This window comes from Cervus canadensis, chromosome 4 (genome assembly GCF_019320065.1).
Source record: "Cervus canadensis isolate Bull #8, Minnesota chromosome 4, ASM1932006v1, whole genome shotgun sequence".
Taxonomy (NCBI): domain Eukaryota; kingdom Metazoa; phylum Chordata; class Mammalia; order Artiodactyla; family Cervidae; genus Cervus; species Cervus canadensis.
In genome coordinates this window covers 88,038,726-88,057,637 of record NC_057389.1, presented here as the reverse complement: position 1 = coordinate 88,057,637, position 18,912 = coordinate 88,038,726, and the positions used below count along the sequence as shown (strand labels likewise).

General features: G+C 60.8%; 1 protein-coding gene across 2 annotated transcripts in view; it reads right to left on the bottom strand.

Annotated features, from left to right (window-relative positions):
• Positions 1-18,912, bottom strand: part of KDM4B (lysine demethylase 4B) — a 116,341-nt gene that overhangs the window by 1,962 nt on the left and 95,467 nt on the right. The window contains exons 11-23 of one of the 2 annotated variants that reach the window (XM_043466280.1): positions 18,536-18,637; positions 17,984-18,174; positions 11,472-11,899; positions 11,076-11,196; positions 10,338-10,516; positions 8,044-8,266; positions 6,435-6,511; positions 6,114-6,169; positions 5,823-5,931; positions 2,044-2,229; positions 1,803-1,967; positions 1,405-1,524; positions 873-965 (exon numbers count right to left, since the gene is read on the bottom strand). In XM_043466280.1, the coding sequence (XP_043322215.1) occupies positions 873-965; positions 1,405-1,524; positions 1,803-1,967; positions 2,044-2,229; positions 5,823-5,931; positions 6,114-6,169; positions 6,435-6,511; positions 8,044-8,266; positions 10,338-10,516; positions 11,076-11,196; positions 11,472-11,899; positions 17,984-18,174; positions 18,536-18,637 (2,050 nt within the window). The remainder of the gene's footprint in view (positions 1-872; positions 966-1,404; positions 1,525-1,802; positions 1,968-2,043; positions 2,230-5,822; positions 5,932-6,113; positions 6,170-6,434; positions 6,512-8,043; positions 8,267-10,337; positions 10,517-11,075; positions 11,197-11,471; positions 11,900-17,983; positions 18,175-18,535; positions 18,638-18,912) is intronic. The other variant, XM_043466281.1, reaches the window with a different exon arrangement.

Sequence of the window (18,912 nt, the reverse complement as noted above, 5' to 3'; positions counted from 1 at the left end):
AAGCCCCGCCCCACACGGCACGATGGGGTCAGGGGTGGTGAGGTCATGAGAGAGTGGCCCTCGAGAACAGGATGAGTGCCCTTATAAGCGACCCCTGAGAGCGCCCTCTCTCTCCACCACGTGAGGACAAAGAAGGCAGGGGTCTGTAAACCAGGGGCTGCCCTCACCAGACCCTGACCTGTCGGGGCCTTGATCTTGGACTTCCAGCTTCCTGCGAGATTGTTTAAGTTGTCCAGTGTAGTATAGCAGCCAGAATGGACTGAAATACAGGCTGTGCTTGGGGGTCTGGCTGGAACAAATGCCTGCCATGCTGGAGGCCAAAGGCCCTTGGCTGCTGGGGACGGCCCCTCCTGCCTCTGCCTGAACCCCCACCCTGCGAATGACCCCCCCAGGCAGGCAGAGGAGGGGTCTAGCCTCCCACTGGCCCCCTAGCAGGGTGGGAGCCCTGCCATCCACAGAATGTGAGAGGCAAGACCGAGCTGCACACAGGCCGTTGGTCTGCCTGGCAGCTCCTGTCCGTCCCCCAGGGAACCTCGCATCTGGGACCCCCACCAGCTCTGACTCAGCTCTTCCACCCACAGCCACAGCCCCAGATCCTCAAAAGTTTGCCTCTGGGTTAAACCCGAAAGAAAGAAGATGGCGAAAAGTCCTGAGAAAAGCCCAGCTTCTCTCGTTCCCTCTGCATCGCCAACGTGCAGCTGCGATCCATGCTCAGGGGCTGCTGCCTCCTCCTTGCCGGCCGGGCTGACCCTCCCACTGCCCTTCCTGCCTCAAAACCAGCAAAGGCCAAGGCGGGACGTCAAGGCCTCCTGGATGGGTCGCTCCCCAAGGCAGCTGTGCACCCACCCCCACCCCAACTCCTGGCCACTTACCAGCCGGGACCGGACCCTCTTGGGGAGCTCCTCGTCCAGGGTGAAGATGTCACCACGCTTCACCGTCAGCTGGGACCCATCCTCGAACTCCACCTGCCAAGGGGATGCAGTTCAGCTTGTGGCCCACCTGGCTCAGCCCCGAGCCCACCCACTCAAGGTCGGCCTGCAGGGCAACCGCTGGGAAAACAGCACAGGGTCACCCGCCACTGTCTTTGTCGCTGGGATAGGGGGTGATTTTTCTTCTAAGATTTCACACGTCAATAACTTTTCTTCCACAATCATGAGAAAAAACTAACAACCAACTTTATTTTTTTTTTAAATCAGGAACACTGAATTGTACATTTTAAAAAATGGTGAAAGCAGTAAATTTTGTTAAGTATGTTCTACCACACACACACAAAATCGAGAAGACATCTGGGACAGTTAGAAGGCCTCCTGCCTGCACTGACCTTAGAGTCTAGCTCCACAGTCCCCAAAGGACCCTGCTGAGGGCCCCACCCCAGTCCATACCCGGCAGACAGCACCCCCTCACCTGATAGATGTGGCTGGTCACAGAGGAAATGAATTTGGCCCTGTAGAGGTTGCCGTCAGTCCACCGGAGCTCCACAAACTCGCCCTCGGGTGGCGGGCCCAAGCGGGCACAGTCTCTACTCTGTGGAGGGAAGGATGGGACGGGGTGAGGGGTGCCCTTGGCCTCGGCTACCACGCTGGCCTGGGCTAAGAAAGGTCCCAGCCAGAAGAAGGCGGTGGTCTCAGCTTAAATTGTCAGGGCGAGCTGTGGGCGGGTGCCCAGGGGTCTGCTGCACCCCTGCCCTGGGGCCCACCCTCCTGCAGGCAGAGCTCTCCAGCAGGAGACCCCCGTGAGGAATCGGCCCCTCCCAGCAGCGCCTGCCCCGCGCCTGCGCCGCCCCCGCCGCCCTTGCCGCTCACAGTGATGCTCTCTGGATACAGGTTGTCGCTGTAGGACCCGTCATCAAAGTTCACTTCGTAGAAGGTCTGCGTGGTGGTGCCGATGACGCGGCACCGGTAGTAAAGCCCGTTGCGGTTCTTGGTGATGACCACCTGGCCTAAGGACACGGCCCTCATGACCTGGACCTGAGGGTAGAGGGGATGTCAGAACACAGCAGGACAGAGGGGCAGGGGAACAGACTGGGGGCAGGCGGGCACTCACGTTGTGGCCCCCCGACTTGTGCTTGAAGCAGGTGATGGAGACGACATAGGGCCAGTCGTCCGGCTCCATGAGGACACCGGCGGCGTGGGCACAGGTCACATGGAAGGAGGTGGAGCAGTGCTCGCAGGAGCACTGGATGCAGGCGCCTGACACCTTCTTCATCCGTTTCCGGCAGTACACACATTTCTGTGGGGACACGGCAGAGGGAATGGGGTACCTCTGCCCCCTGGGGCTGCGAGCCCCTGCCCTACTGGGCCCCTAGGTCTGTCTCCTGAGAGTGACTCTGAAATCTGAAGCTGGAGTGCAGGGGCCTAGCCCCATGGAGGGGTCATCCTGGGAGAGTCTTGACCACCCCAGGCCCACCAACCCAGCCTGCAGCTGGCCCCCAGGAGCACCTCTAGACCTCTTTTCCACCAGCCCCTCCACATAGCTGGCTGAAGAGGCACCTTGCTACCACGCAGAGGGCCCCTGAAAACAGGATGCTCAGTGAGAGAAGCAGACACAGAAAAACAGGGTGTGATTCCACTGATTGGAAATGTCCAGAACAGGCCAATCCACAGACAGGCAGTGGGGTTAGGGGTTTTCAGGGGCTGGGGCGGGGGGGGGGGGGGGGGGGTTGGCAGTCACCCATGCGGGGGGGGGCGGATTTCTTTCTGCAGTGATGGAATGTTCTGGAACTAGCTAGAGATGATGGTTACCTAAATCTATGAATGTAGTTAAAGCCACTGAAATGGGGATTAAAAAAAAAAAACATAATGGGAGACTTTATCTTAATTTTGAATGAAAGATGCTGCAGTGCAGCCCTTCATAAGGAGGGGCAGGGGGCCCACACTGTGGGAACACCCGCCTGGGCGGCCTGCTCTGCTGGGCGTCAGCTCCCAAGCCATCGACACTGCATCCATGCCCACACCCTGCCGCCACTCAGCAGCCACCTGCCAATGACTCTGGGCCTTTAATAAGCCGGCCTTTATCGCTCTGTAAACCACGTTCAAAAGCCAGAGAAGCCCCACAGCAAGGGCGCTGCGGGAGTGCAGCCCCGTGCCGATCGATGGCAATGAGATCTCATTATTAAACTGTCGATCCCCGATTCTCCAGCTGGCCTGTGGCAGGGAGGGAGACATGTGACATGGCCCTTGAGAACGGGGCGCTGCACCAGAAGGCAGAAACCCCACAGCAAGGCCCAGGAGGAGCCTGACGGTGTGACCGGCGGTGGCAGCTCGTCACTCTGAGTTTCCACATCCTGAGGAAAGTGCGCTAGGCCCGCAAGGGGCCGTATGCCAGGCGATGAACTCAGGGCTGCCTTAAGGGTGAGTCCTGGGTCTGGATCTCCCTCATTGGAGGCTGTGAGGTGGGGGCAGGAGATGGGGGTGGGGGGATGGTACAGGATGGACTGTGGGAGAAGGCTGAGGGCCACAGCTGGTATGCCATCAGCCATGGAGGCCACAAGGCAGTCATGTCTCAGGCCTTTCCCCCCTCAAGCCATTTCCCGCCGCCCCTTGCCTTCCTGCCAATTTTGGCAGACACCACCTTCCCTCCCATCAAGATGTGACACCTCAAGGCAGAGCTGAGGAGAAGGGCAGAGCTGGTCTGAGCACCTGCCCTGACAGCCTCACTTCTACTGCCCCCTAAGCTGATCCGGGCTGGTGAGGGGGTGAGCACCAGGCTCAGGCTACCAGCCGGCTGGGGCAGCCGCCACTCACCAGGACCAGCGGCCAGAGAATCCTGGGGACAGAAGGATGGGCGGACGACCAGGCATGACCGTCCCGAAGCCTGCGGCTGGCATGTGACCCCAGTAAGGCAGGCGGGCGGCCGGGCAAGCAGGAGTTAACTGCCAGCTTCCTTGTGAGGCTCCATTAGGCAGTACAAGCAAGCCTCGTGTAAAAGGATTTTTAATTCATCGTTACAAGTGCCGGTAATGAAGAGGCTGCAAGCTGGAAATGTCAGATGATCCATAAAGCGTCTGGGAGGGAGGATCTACCCGGCGCCGTGCACCGTGCCATCACTCCACCTGAATAATGAGGCCTCTGCTGCCGCGTTCCTGCAGCAATCACTGCCGCTGCGGCTTCCTCCTAACACCATCCTAAGCCGGTGGGGCTGGCACTGGCCTGAGCCCCACGTTTCCTGACCAGCCCCCTTCCCCTCCCACACGGCTCCCGCCAGCCATCCACTCTGCCCTGCCCGGAGGCCCCGCACCCAGGGGCTCCAGGGTGGTGCCTCTGAGCCTTCACTTGGGCCTCCTCACCAGGGTCACCAATTGCAGCCCTGTTTCTCTGCCTCCTGCCCGCTGGAGGCCTGGAGGAGCCTCTGTACCCAGGCCCTGTCCCAGGCAGCTAGGAAATAAACCAGGCAAGAACAGCCAGGATGCTCTCCGTACCCCCAGCCAAGGATCCATCTCCTGGGGGCCGTAAGACACATCCCACTCCCCACATGTCCCCCACAAGGCCACCCTGCAGACTCATAGGTGGTGATGACCTGAGAGCAGGAGCTGGTGCTGAGATGGCATCAGCAGCACTTCCTGCTGTGGCCCAGTTCATGCTTCCCGTGCGGGGGACTGTCAGCAGCCCCACTTTATGGAGAAGAAGACTGAGCACAGACAGGCCAAGGAATCTGTCTGGATCACACAGCTGGCTGGTAACAGAGCTGAGAATGAAAGTCAGCGCTGCTTACTGACTGTGGCCCACTGCCCCGAAGGCTCCCCCAGATTGGGGGAGGGTGGGCAGACATTATTAGCAAGAACCAGAAGAGTGAAACTTGCAAGACCACTCCTACCCAAGGATGGCTGTGATCCTTAGAGGAGCCAGAGACAGTGCTCCCACAGCTGAGGAGCAAAACAGGCAAAAAAGCCCAGTTTAAAAATGGGCAAAGGACTTGCCTAGATACTTCTGTAAGAAAACATACAGATGGCCAACAGGTATGAAAGCAGATGTCAACATCAGTAACTATCTGGGAAGTGCAAATAAAAACCACCTGTTATAATGCCCACCATCAAGAAGACATGAGATAACAAGTATTGGCAAGGACAGAGAGAAAAGGGAACCCTCGCGCACTGCCGGTCAGAACCCACATTGGTGTAGCTGCTATGGAACACAGTATGGTGGTTCCTCAAAAAGTTAAAAACAGAACTACAATATGATCTGGCAATTCCACTCATGGGTCTTTTGTCTTTTGCTGAAGGAAACAAAATCACTATCTTGAAAAGATATCTGCACCCCCATGTTCACGGCAGCACCGGTACAACAGACACAACCTGGAAACAACCTAAGCATCCGTGGAGAGAAAACAGATGAAGACATAGTGTAGAAAGACAATAGAATGTTACTCGCCCATGAAAAAGAAGGAAATCCTACCATCTGCAGCCACACAGATGGACACTGAGGACATCATGCTCAGTGAAATAAGCAAGCCACCTGCTGCCTATCTCCACGTCCAGGAGGAAGCGAAAACAAACTTACAGAAGCAGAAAGGAGAGGTGGTTTCTGGGGCTGAGGGAGGGGAAACTGGCAGCTGCTATTTAACGTGTGTGAATTTTCAGTTACGCCTGATGAAGACCTTCTTGGCTATTATGTTCTTAAAATTCTATTTGGCCGTTGATTGCAAGTAAATCAAGAAAGAACTGGGCAGAGCGCAGGAGGCTTTTCTCTGTGTAAAAAACAGGAAATGGAGCCACGGAGAGGCACCCCCTGCCTACTCAAAGAGTAACTTGCTGGCCACACTGAAACCACCTCCTGGCTCCGCAGCAGCTACCCCACACCCCCGGGGCAGCTCTCAAGGGCCCCTACCAGCTTCCACCGCTGCTCGGGAATGCCGCTGATGTCCACCGGATGGCGCTCCATCACGTTCAGGAACCGCACTTCTGGGACGGCGATGGCGCAGATCACGTGGACCCACCTGGGGGAGGAGCCGAAGGGATCAGGGGTCACAGGTGCACCCTGTCCCTCTAGGGTCATCTCAAAGCTGTGGGCACGGGCCTGCCAAGCCGACAGGACCTCATCTGCTCCTGCCGGTCCTGCTCCTGACCCCGAGTTGCCCCTCAGGTACCCCCGTCCCCTCTAAGGGGCCCTTCCACCCACCTCCGGTCGGTCGTCATCTGCAGGGCGCCTCCCCGGAGGTTGCATAGGCAGCACTCCTGCGGGGACCAGACAACTCGTTGAGGGGTGTGCAGGGCGGGACCGCCCGCCTGCTGCTCCGGAATCTGCTCCGGCCCCCGCCAGCGGTCCTTACATTTCGCACTAGCGGCCACCGAAGCGATGGGCTCCACCCGAGACCCAAGGAGGTGAGGCAGCCAGCCCAAGGTCTCCCCGTGGGATCGGGCGAGCCCGGGGCCCAGGCCCGGCTCCCCCACGGGCCGCGCCGGCTTTCAGAGCACCACCCCAGCTGCAGGGGCGAGTTACCGCAGTCCAGGCGTGGGCTGTGCACCGGGAACACGTCCAGCCCTCGTTGACCAGCTCCGGGCGGATGCCGTAGCAACCTAGAAGACAGGGCAAGCCCGTCTGTCACCATGGCTGTGGGCAGGCTGTCAAAGCCCGGTGGGGGAGGGCGGGGGGTTCCGGATGCAGTAACTGCGCTCACCACCTGCTAGGCCTCAATCCGGACCACTGCACACACAGCCTGAGAAAGTCTGGAAAGGGATGGGGAAGGACAGCAGGCTCCCCACCACCCCCTGCCGCCAGAGCTCCTCCAGGTCTGGAGGTTCAGCCTGGCCCTTGCCCCCTACCCCTGTCTGGGAGGAGCTGAGAGTGCAGCAAGGGGCTGAGAGGTTGCATAAGATACAAAGTGGGCCTTAAGAGTCCGCAGTTCAGAACCCACCGCTTCTGAAAGCACAGTGAGACTCTGGAGTTACCCAGGGAGTCGGCTGTGGGATGTGGCTGGGTTCACAGATGGGGAGGGGGGATGGAGGAGGGGTGGAGGGCCATGCCCCCAGGGCCCTGCCTCATTGGTGCTGCCACCCAGCAATACTGCAGGGACCCTCAAGCAGCTGGGGCTTGTTGCCCACCAAACCGGGGCTCTGAAGTCTGAAGGGGCCATCAACCAGTACCAAGGGGTCCCCAGGGAAACTCCAGGAGAGAGCAGGACAGCAGGAAGGGGGCTGTGTCCTCATTGAGGCCCTGAGTGCCAGCAAGGTACTCGAGAGGCCCCTGCTCTGTCCCCTGGGCCCTCAGCCGAGGTCTGACCCGGGGGTGTGGTCCTGGCTCTTGGAGGAAGTGGGGGCTCCCCCTCTGTCCAGTGCCAGGTCCCAAAGGAGATGCCTATGCTGAGCCTTCTGTCTCCTAAGCCTTCTCTCCACTGATGCAGCTGGGCGGGGCCCCACGAGGGAAGCAGGATGGTGGGCTCCGCTGCTGCCACCCGCTCCCCCCCCCACACCCAGGGATCGTGTCTCATAGCCAGACCCCAGTCAGGAGACAAAGCCAGCTCCGGGCAGGCCTTGGCAGGGGCAGGCGCCAGACAGAGATGTATGGCCAGCTTCCTCCACAGGCCACACTGAAATTAAGCATCTCCAGGAAGCTTTCTCCCCATCCTGGACCACAGTCTGATGTTTACCACCCCCTTCCACCCAAGAAGGGAACAGACATTCATCTTCCTGTCTCTGATAGGTCGAGTTTCAGGATTTGGAGGGGAGGTGTTGGTGGAGGGGATCACCGACGGCAGAGATAAATCAGACCCCTGGACCTCTGCAGAATCTCGGCTTTACCATCAATTCCAGCCTCAGCCCCAAGGCACAGCATTTAAAAGTGTCACAGTCCCTGATGGGGACCCGATCTGCTGCCCCCTCGGGCCCTGGGAGGGGAGGGCAGGCCACAGCGGAACATTCCAGAAGTAAGTGTCAGGAAGGCCTACCTTGACTGGGGGGCAGCAGGATGTCTGCCCCCCAAGGATGGAGACCCCGATCCCATGACACCAGGTCCTGCTATATGCTGGAAGCAGCAGCCAGAGGGAGGGGCGGCCCTGCCCCGCAGACACTCTGCCCACCTGCAGCCCCCCAGGTATTGGCCCAGCACTCACTGGCATGGACCTGCAGGCAGCACTTGGCACAGGCGATCAGCGGGCTGGTCCCGTCATCGCCGATGTAGGAGTTGGCGGGGAGTGGCTCTGTGTTCTCCCCGCTGGCCGTGAAACACATCTCGGGGATCAGCGGCCGCGTCTTCTGGCCGCTTCTGGAAGGTGGGATGGCCGAGGGGCCCTCCCCGAGGGCGGCCTGGGGAGCCTCCTTCTCAGTCTGCAGGGACTGCAGGAAGGGACGCTTTCAGCAGAGAGGCCAGCCCGGGGCAGGCGGGGCCTCCAGCCCCAGCTCACCCCTACTGGGACACCTGTGGCTGCCCCACCACAAGTTCTCCCTGACACCCTCCCAGCCCGCAGCCCTGCTTCAGAAGCCCCCTGAGAGATCCTCTAGACAGTCAGATTGTGTCCCACCCACCCACAAGCTCTCCCACTTAGAGTTACGTCCAGACCAGCACAGACGCCACCCCACAGTCCTTGACCGGCTTGCCTCCACTGCCCTGGGCTTGCTCTGCTCTAGCCACAGGGGCCTCCTCGCTGTCCCCCCCCAACACCCCAAATGCCAGGCTGGGTCCTGCCCCAGCGCCTTTGCACGTGCCATTCCCACTGCCTGGGGTGCTCATCTCTCACTCACGTGACCAGCAGCCCCCAAGCCTTTGAGCAGTATCGGCCTTGTGGTCCTGACCATCACCTGATGCCATGTTACCTGTGTATCTACACTTATGACTTGCACGCCATGACAGCTGTACCCCAGTTCCCCAAGCCCCCCAGATCCAATCAGATGAAGTCTGTGATGAAAAATCCAGCAACACTGGGCCTGTCACAGGACGGCGGGGCTCCCAGACGAGCCTCCCCAGCACCCCCAGAGTGAAGGGAGGACTCTGCCCAGCTCAAGCAGAAGGAAAGCGGTCACCGGGACCACTGGTCAGACGCACTGTATGTGTGTGTATGGGGGGGGTCCACCTTGGATGAGGGGACTGGCTAGTTTCCAAACAGGCACAGCATCCAGCCATAGCTCTTCCCATGATGCGGGACGAGCAGAGCCTGGCCCCGATGCTGAGGGCTGCGGCTGTGGGCATGATTGAGTTCAGTCACGATGCTTCACTTAGCCACTGGAATTAAGGAGATGCGCCTCTTAAGAGGACGTTCCCAGCACTGACGCCAGCAGCACCGAGGAGGTCAGGCCTGGAGATGTCCGGATGGTACATCTTATTTGTTTCCACCACCAGGTGTTGAATCGCTTAGGGATGGCAGGTCCCAGCCGTTCAGAGCAACAGGGCCCTGGAGACAGGCATGCCACCCCAGCATGGTGCACAGACCTCAATCAGCCCAGCTAATGCATGGAAAACATCTGGCACTAGATTAGGAGCTGGGGATCACAAAGCAAATGAGATCTGATTCTGTCCTCCAGGGCTGATAAACAGAGGGCAGGAGCAAAAGCAGAGGTGGGCCCAAGTCAGCCAGGGACGCAGATCCAGGAAGGCTTCCTGGAAGAGGTGGCAAGTGGGATGGAACTAAAGAATGCATAGAAATACATCTGGCCAGGCAGGGGGCTGGGTGGGTACATGGGAGATGCTGGGGGACAGCACAGGGCGTGCTATGTAGGGGTGGGGGCAGATGTCACAGGAGAGGATGGCTGTGGGCATGTGGAGAGGCCGAGGACCAGGCATTTCCATCTGGGCCACGTGTGGCTGTGATGAGATGCTAACAGGAAGGGCAGGAGGCAGGCAGCGGTCAGGGCCAGGGAGGGAGCCAGGGCAGGAAACAGGTGAAGAAGGAAACCTGGCAGTGGACGGTTCAGGGCAGAATGCAGGGAGAAGCCAGGTTCACGGCTTGGGAACTCAGGACAGAGTGGGGGCTGTGTCTGGGCCAGGCCACACGGGGAGTCTTTGCCTGGCCCAGCCCACCATCACCAGCCCCATGCTGGTCGGGCTTCCAGACTCCTGCTCACTACGCAGGCCCTTCCCTGGCCCCACTCCTGGGCCCCCGGGTCAGGCTGAGGGCCTCTCAGAGAACAGCACTCCCTGTGCTAGTATCCTCTTTGATACCTGTGAGTAAGTTACCTTCCAGTGAAAATTCAGACCCCAGGCGCTCTCCCCGTAGCCCTCACTGGGGCCTTAGCTTCATGTCCCGCCAGCCAGGCTCTCCCCTGAGCCCACTGTGGCCCCAAAAGCAATGGGTTCTTGGTCCCCGACACCCTCTCTTCAGGGCGCAAGGGCTGGCTTCTGGCAGGGCGCCCACAGGAGCAGGCGGACACGCCCGGCTTGGTGTGGACCTGGCGCCCCACGGTGCCGGCTTACCTGGCTGTACGGGTAGAAGAGCGTGCAGATGGCGCAGTAGGGTTCCGTCAGGGCGGCTGCCGCATTGAACTTCCTCTCGGCCTGGAAGTTGGACGCCTTGTTCTTCCACTGCAGGGACAGCAACGACCTCAAGGCCTCAGGGTCACCCACGTCCTCGTCCCCAGAGAAAGGGAAGGCTTCTGGAGTAAAGGGGAGTGGGGAGGGGTGTCAGCAGTGGGGACCCCACCCCGCCAGGTGTGCTCAGGGGTGGGTCCCTGGCGCAGGGCCAATCCCGTCTGGGGACAGGACACAGCGTGGTCAGGCCATGGCAAGGGGGCACAGACCCCTGGAAGTCGGGTGGGGACACCATCGCCCCCACGTCCTGTAAGATGGAGGCCACCAACAGACATCCATCCTGCCCAACCTGCCATCTGTCACTGGGCGGGCCTCTGCTGGCCATGGTTCCTGGCTGGCTGTCCCCGAGCCCCCACGGCCCATTCCTGCGTTCCCCGAGGACACTGGGGCGCCGTCCACCCTTGTCTGTGTTGGTGGTCCCCAGGGACCCGCCCAAGAAGCAAGGTGCTCATTTATGGGGGCTGGGAGCTGTAGAATAGGCAGGGGATACTTCAGCCCTAAGCACTTGGAGAGAGGGTCTGAGGCTGAGTGGGGGCGCTGGGGTGGGAGTGAGCAGGCTGGATGGGCGGGCAGCAGAGGAAGGTGGGGCAGGGACCCAGCAGAGCCAGGGACACCCCCACTCACCCTCGTCACTCGAGGCCTCCTGCTTGACCACGGACAGTGGGGACCGGGTGGGCGGCCTGCCCAGGGGGTGGCGCCGGCTCTTCTTGATCTCCATTTTCAACTTGGAAAAGGTGGACGGATTCTAAAACAGCATAGGAGGCCTCTGAGGGGGCAGCTCTGGGGCCAGAAGCAGGGACTGCTCACTAGGGCTGGAGCCCGGTTCCAAAGGACCCCAGAGTCCCCAGTCGGGGGCAGGAGACCCCAGGAAAGTGCAATCCAGATCCGTGGTGGTTGCTAAACCACATCTGTGTCACTGGCCTCTGGGATGGGAGCCACAGGGCCCATTTGGGACAAGCGAGGCCATGGTCGGCACATAGGGGAGGGGGACCCCCCAGCCTGTACCCGCTGCCCCTTTACCTGCCCCTCGCTGGCTCCGCTCTCCTCCTCAGGCCCCGTCAGCTCCATGGGGGTGGCCTGCTCCTTCCAGCTGGGGCCCTTCTGGGCAAAGTGCTCCGAGGCCTGCTGGCAGGACACACGGCCCTTGTGGCCGGTAGGGCCAGGCCGAGGTACCACGTACAGCATGGGGATGACAGGGCGTGGCTTTGCCTCTGGCTCCTCGCCGGGGGCCTTGGGGGGCACCACATTGAGGGGCGGTGGCAGGGGGCTCTCCTCGGCAGCCTCAAGGCCAGGGGCCGGTCCCGGGATCTCCAGCAAGGGCGCCTCCTCGGTGAACTGGGTGGACGGGGGCGGTGGCAGCAGCGGGTGGTGGGGGTGCAGGGAGCCGTAGCTCTTCTTCTTCCGGTCACTCTTGGCCTTGGCCAGCCGCAGCTTGCCCCTCCCGTCCTCTGCGGGGACAGAAGAGAGATAAGTCAGAGGCAAGGGACCGGGGCACCCCAGGGGTCAGTGGCCGGGAGCCCCCTTCCAGCCCCCTTGCCCAAGACAGGCCACCCTCCCCAACCCTGCCCAAGGAACCTGGGCTTCGGGCAGTCCCACCTGCAACCAGGTCCCCTGCCAGGCAGCCTAGCCAGAAGCAGCGGCACCCTGGCCACAAAGTTCTGCCCCGGGCCCAGGGAACCTTCTGGAAGAGCACCATGCGGTGTCCTCGCACGGGGCGCCGAGTCGAGCTGTCGGCAAGTAGCTGGGGAGGGACCCACTCTAAAGGTCCTTCCAAAGGGGAGGGGGCAGAAGCAGGATACGTTTTCTTTTCCTATATCTGGGTTTTCCCTATTTCTATGGCTAACGCACACAGCTCATAGAATTTTTTAAAAGCAAAACCTTAAACAACAAGTGGTTCCACGTGTGGGGGACAGAAGTGTCGTCAGGGCCCGGAACACCCATTGGCCCCTCAGGGCCAGCACTGGCAGGGCTTCCTAACAGGTGACAGGGTGGGGAAGGAGGTGGGCAGGCAGTGTCTTCAGGAGCATTTTAATTCAGGGCCACAATGGGTATGCAGCTCCTCAAATAAACAGAGCCGAGTGGTGTGGCTGGAGGAGTCACAGCCCCCAAGGACGCCCACACTGTAGCCCCAGGACCCTAGGACGTGGAACCAGACACTGGCAGTGGGGACTCTACAGACAGGGTGAGCCGAGGATCCCGAGGTGGACCCCACCTACTAACAGAGATCCTCAAAAGCAGAGGATCCCGCTGGGCTCAAGGAGATGCTGGGCTGCTGGCTGTGAGGATGGAGGGAGAGGCTGTGAGCCAGGCAGGCAGTGTCTCTAGAAGCTGGAAAAGGCAGGGGCCGGTGCTCCCTGGAGCCTCCGGAAGGACTAGCCCTGCCCACGCCCGGATCTCAGCCCAGTGGGATCCGTGTGGGACTCCTGACCCTTAGAAACGTCAGACAAAAAGAGAGCTGCTTCCGGGCACCAAGTCCATGGTCATATCATCACACAGTCACTGGGGACGTGTGTAGGTGGGGGTCTCCACAAGGCCTGCACAGCCTCAGGGACCCCTGCCCACAAGGACCAGCAGCCCCAGCACAGCCCCTGGGCCCCGCCTGCCCGCCTGGAGAATGGGCACCGAGTTCAGGCCCTCCCTGCCCGGCCTGCGTCCCCATGGTCTCGCGACATCACATGAGGTGTGACAGTGGTTGATGCCCAGAGGACAAGCTGGTCGTCCTGCTGCTGGTACCCGTGAGCTGTCAGTGCCAACGTGTCACCATCTGGGCCCCCGCAAACCAGGCTGGAAAAGTAAGGAGTGCTCGACGGGAAGCACTGGTCCTTCTTCCTGCTAAACCCGTGACAGTGGGGTGTGTGACCGGGTCTGGTCAGCCACACGGCATCCACACGGACCTCATGCCATAAAAACCTGTCCAGTGTCACCCCCACCCCCCAGCCAAACACGATGGCGCAGGTGGGACGATGTTCCCGAGGGCAAGGCCATCATTTAGTCCTTGACCATCCCGACCCGGGAAGGGGTCAAACAAGAATCTTTTCTCCCTTCTTCCAGGCAGACCCCTGGCCTCAGTGCTGGGAGGGGGTCAACTCCCACCAGCGGCCCCCACCGGGTGAGCTCAGAGCCAGCCTGGCCCGCAGCGATGGCAGCCCCTCTGGCCACTGCTCACCACGGCGCCGCAGTGATGGCGGGCCAGCCCACGGGTCCTGGGCAGGCAGCCACACTTTTCAAGAGATGCTCAGAGGAGGGAGTGCTCACCAGTCCCCATGCCCTCTGGCCCTGAACCTTCCGAGGGCAAGGACACCAGCAGGATCCCTTATGCCTTCGCCCACCCAGAGGGACCCCAACCACCAGCATCCCAGAACAGTGATCTGGTCGAGGAAAGGGCAGACAACCTGCTTCCCTGACAGATGCTGGACTTGGAAGGTCCTGGCAATAGAAGGTCACCCCCTGTCCCTGGAGATGGGAAGGGTGAGACGTGGGGGCGCACTACTTATAGAGCTTGGTTACAGCAGCCGGCCCAGGAGGCGGCCGAGGCTGAGGAGATCTACTGACTTACAGAAATGGCACTGGGGCTGCCCAGACACGCAGCAGGGGCTGAGGGTGAGTGGCTTTGTTTTCTGAGGAAACCTCCGTCCCCTCCGTCTCTCAGACAGCGCAGGCACACGGCTGTTAGTCTGGCCTCAGGGCGGCAGAGGAGGGGGCACACCCAGAGGACTCTGTGAGGGGACCACTGCAGGCCAAGGGGGGCCGCATGTGGAAAGCCCTCAGCTGGCCTGCTGACAGAGCTGGGATGATGGCTCCAGGACACAGTCCCTCTCACGTCCTCGGGTGTTGTGGGAGCAGAATGGCTGGGACCCCTCCGCCGGCAGAGGCATGGAGGCCCTTCTGGCACTTTTTTTTTTGCAGGGAGGCACAGGCAAGATCCCCCTGCTGATGGATCCTGCCAGTGTCCAGGGCTCCCATAACTCCTCTCCCATTGACGTTCTCCCAGGGCCGAGCAGGGACATGGGGCTGCTACCTGGTTTAGGGGCCCTGCCCCACCTGGCCAGCACCGTGTCCCTCCTGAGCAGGGGCCCAGGCCAGGGCGGCTGCGCTGGCTGGGGGTACTGGGCAGCACGTGGTCTGAGTGTGAACGCTCGCCCTGCCCGCTGCTCACCGCGGGGCACAGCCGCCTTGGGGTCCTTCCTAAAGCCATGACAGGCTGTTGGGCCTGGGGGAAGAGAAGTGACCCAGGATGGCTGCATGCTCCCTCCCCGGCCCTCGGGCAGGATTCTGCATGGGAGACAGGACAGCACTGTGGGGGACGGGCAGGGGGCGGGGGGACTATAAGCTCTGGGACCAGCCCTCCTGGAGTCCTGGTGCTACTCCTGCCACCCCCAGCTCCAGAGCTACAAGAAGGGACAGCGGCCATGCCTGGCCAGAGCTGGCCAAACAGCCAGGCAAGAGGAGGGAGCCCCTGTGGTCCCAGCAGGCCAGGTGGACCCGGGCTGCCTTTCTGCCTTCTGCTCGGGGCTTGGCCCAGGGTTCAGGCTGGGGGCAGGGGAAGCTGATAGAGCAGGGTGGGGACACGGGGCAGCCAGGAGGGGAAGCAGCCCCCGTCCCCAGGCCCAGTGACTCATCAGCCAGCCTGGCTCCTCTTGTCACGTGGTGTACAGGCTTCTCCATCCTGCCCACCCCCCGCCTCCTCTGTCAGGCAGCCTCCTGCGTGTGAGTGGCACGTGCTGTCCTGATGCAAACATAGAACACAGACTCTATCTTCATGCCCAAGGCGGTCATTATACTCATAGCTTTGAGAGACATTAAGCTGGCATGAAAGGAAGTCTAGAAACCACTTTAAAGTCTTCCACTCACTCCTGGACATGTTTGCGGACACCCCTAGCTGCGAGCACTTATTCATCTAATGCATTCAGAGCGATCTTCCTCCAAGGGCTCAAGGGACAGCCGCTGACCAGAGTGCGGTTCCCGGCTGTGGGAGCCTGAAGGGACCCCTTCCTCTCTCAAAGGGCCCGTGTTGCAGGAGATGCCCCAAAAGTCCAGCTCCTTCTGTTTGGGGACCAGGCTCTGGGTTGGAACAGGGACAGGGTGATGAGTCAGGGAGCAGGGCCGCCTCCCTGGGAACGTCCCCACTCTTCTTGGGTCCACAGCCACACAACACGGAGCTCACCAAAGAAGGTGGACCCTGCAGCCCCTTGGAGAAGCCCTGGGGCCCTGGGCTGGGGCCTGGAAGTAGAACAGAGGGAGCACAGAAGCCATGGAGGCCGGCTCGCATCCTGCACAGTCCTGTCTGCAGCACATCTTACTCTTAAAGGACAGAGCCCACCGCCACATCCCCCACTGTTTAGGTGGCAATCTGCTTACAACAGGGAAAACCAGAGAGGAACCGGAGTCTCACCGTGGAAGACGCCTTGCTGAGCATGGGCATGAGGCCAGCTCTCGGGATCCCGAGACACTGAGGCCGGGGCAGTGTTGCTGCAAGGGGCTGCGTCCAGCAGGTGGTGATGGGGAGGGGGGGTGTCCCTTAACAGTCGATGTGATGAGTTACTAAGATGAGGTCATCATCAGGGTGGGCCCTCTGCCAGCGTGACCAGTGTCCTTGTGAATGGGCAAGACGGAGACAGGCTCACTGTGTGACTGTGAAGCTGGCTGTCTACCAGCCGAGAAGCAAGGCCAGAACAGACCCTCCCCCACGTCCTCAGCAGGAGCAGCCCGCAGCCACTCTGACCCTGGACTTCCTGCCTCCAGATCGGAGACACTGTGCTGTGGTTCCTGAAGCCCTGACTCAGGCCTGGGTCAGGGCAGCCGAGCATACTCGGATGCCCCTTAAACATCCAGCGTCTGCCCGGCCTGTTTTCAGAACTTTAAGTAACTGGGATATGGGTGCAAGTGTTAGATACGAGGCTGCGTGTGAAGACCGGTGGCCCTGGGGCGGAGTGGTGGTATTCACTGCAGCCTGGGACAGCTCTTGCCTCCAGTCTTGCAGCCCTGACCTCTCATGACCTCTCTTCCTCCAGCCTCCATCCCTCTGGCTGCAGTGAAATCAACATCCTCGATCCTTGAGCTGGGGATCCACCTTCACCACCAGGCGTCCCCCTAACACATGCAGCCCCATTTGTGTTCAGTTCCTCCTTGTCTTTCAAAAACATCTCTGGTTTTCCCCATAAAGCTCTTATTTCTGGGGAGATTTGCTCCAGGCCGCATCACTCTCTGGTTGCTTTTATCACAAGTGGGATCTTTGTGAAAACCACATGTTCTGCAAACAAGTGTGATGTGGCTCCGGGTCTATTTCTATGGGGTGATCTCGCCTGCGCCCAGATGGTGCCAACATGCGCTTCCCTCCCCTGGGCTGCTGCCTCCCCAGGCTGTGCAGACTCTCCTGGGTGGAGCCGGGCTGTTTCACGATGCCCACCGGGTGAGCAGCACGCCAGGCTATCTGGGGACACGCACCAGTGTGTCACTTCCCAGGAAGCTTTCCGATCTCCCCCGTCTCCAACTCAGGAGCCCCCTCGCAGGGACACACCCCCTTCCAGCCGGTGGGAATATCCAGGGTTCATGCCTGCCACACACAGAGCCTCGTGGACAGTCACCTCGAACACCGTATCATCTGTGACATCAGCCACAAGACCCTGAGGACAGCCTGACCCCAAGCTGGGCAGCGACCATGCTGGGCTCATAAGCAGCAAGACACAGTCCTGAGGACTAGACGGAGGGCCTGAGTGGAACCCCAGCAGCCTACAGCCTGTGATGGGGTCTGAGACAGGGCTGCCTGGAGATCTGCCACCAACCCCCAGCCTCACCCAGCCCCTCCTTCACGCCTGGCGGGGAGGGGGGGGCAGCTGCTACGTGCAGACATGTGAGCAGCTGAATCTGAAAATGAGGAAAATGAAACCAGCTTGGAAAAGAAAAGCAGCACATAAAATGTGGGTTTGGTGGACGTTCACACACTCAAGGAGTAATACTCCATGGCTAACAGCCCCGGGGCGTGTAAAGGGCACAGTTCTGAGACACCCGACCACGGCGCCCAGATACACTTTTCTGTTCAACACCAGCAGGGCGGCCCCACCACAGGCACGTCCAGCTAGCAGCAGGCCGTCCTCTTTCCTGACTGACCAGATGACACCTGTTACGGACTCAGTCTGCCTCCCCAAGTTCACGTTGAGCCCTATGCCTCAGCGTCGCGGGGCTGGGAGGTGAGAGTCATGAGGGTGGGGCCCTGGCGAAGCATCAGTGACCTTAGAGACCAGGAGGCAGGCCCTCACCAGGCTGGGCCACGCCAGCACCCAGAGCTCCAGCCTCCAGCACCAGCGCGTAAAGCCCATGAATTTGAGCCGCTGACCAGTGGATTCTGTTCCAGCCACCAGTCGGACTAGAATAGCCTCTCTTCAGTTTCTGGGAGGTGAGGGACTTTCCAGAGGCCCCCCCACCAGAATATGCATTTTTAGAAAGCACCGTTCCTGCCCATGAGGCACACAAATTGGAGTGTGAAAGCGCGGGGCCTCTGGCCTGGTCAGCGCAGGCAGCCAAGCGGGACTGACCTTCTGAGCCCTCGGCCTCCCGGCCCTGTGGCAGCAGCTGGGCTTCCTCCTCCTCCTCCTCCTCCGGTGCCGCCTCCTCTTTCGCACTGCCTCCTGCCTCCTCCAGGAGGGCTGCCCCGGCTGCCCCCTCTCCAGGAGACCTGGGGTCGTCGGGCTTGGGCTTCTTGGGCTGGCTCCTTTTCCGGTGAGACCTGGAGAGGGAGAGGCATCAGAGGGGAGGTGAAATAATGCAAGGGAGAAGCACCAGGCTGTGCGTTCCGCCCAGAGAGAGAGCCCAGACAGCACCCCCCAGGAGGGCAGGGGAAGCGGGGGCCCTGGGTGGGGCTGGCTCCTGGGGGCAGGGGCGGGAAAGGGAGAGAGGCCTGGGGGAGGGGAGGATGATGGTGAGGGTGGGCGGTATCAAGCGGGTGCGATGGCAGCTGGCGATGGGATGCAGGGATGGACGGCTCTAAGAGCCTCTGTGTGGAGGGCGCGGGGAGACAGGAGTGTGAACCCGGGTGGAAACAGCGGCTGGTAGAAAATGCCTGCGTGACGGACAGACGGTGCACTTACGAGAGCCCCGGCCTCCGGGTCTGCTCTTTCTTCCTCTCTAGACTGGGTTTTCTCTCCTCCTCAGTCTTTTTCCAGTGTCTGTTTTCCTTCAGACTAATTTGTCTAGAATGTAAACGTCAGGGGGTTTTTCTCTAGGACTCCTGTTAACCCCAGATGGCTCACTGCAGGGCCTGGCCCCGCCCAGGCTTTCCCTGCGTCTTCTCCACCCGCAGGAGCCCTGCGCCCAGAGCCTGCAGTGACCCCTTGGCCCCTCGTCTAAGCTGCACCCGGCCCCCAGCCCCTGCCCCTGCCCCCAGGGACTGAGGGAGGTCCTCGGGCCCCAAGTGAGCATCCCAGATAAGGCTGAGCTGCAGCTTCTGAGTGAAAGCCAGGGGGAA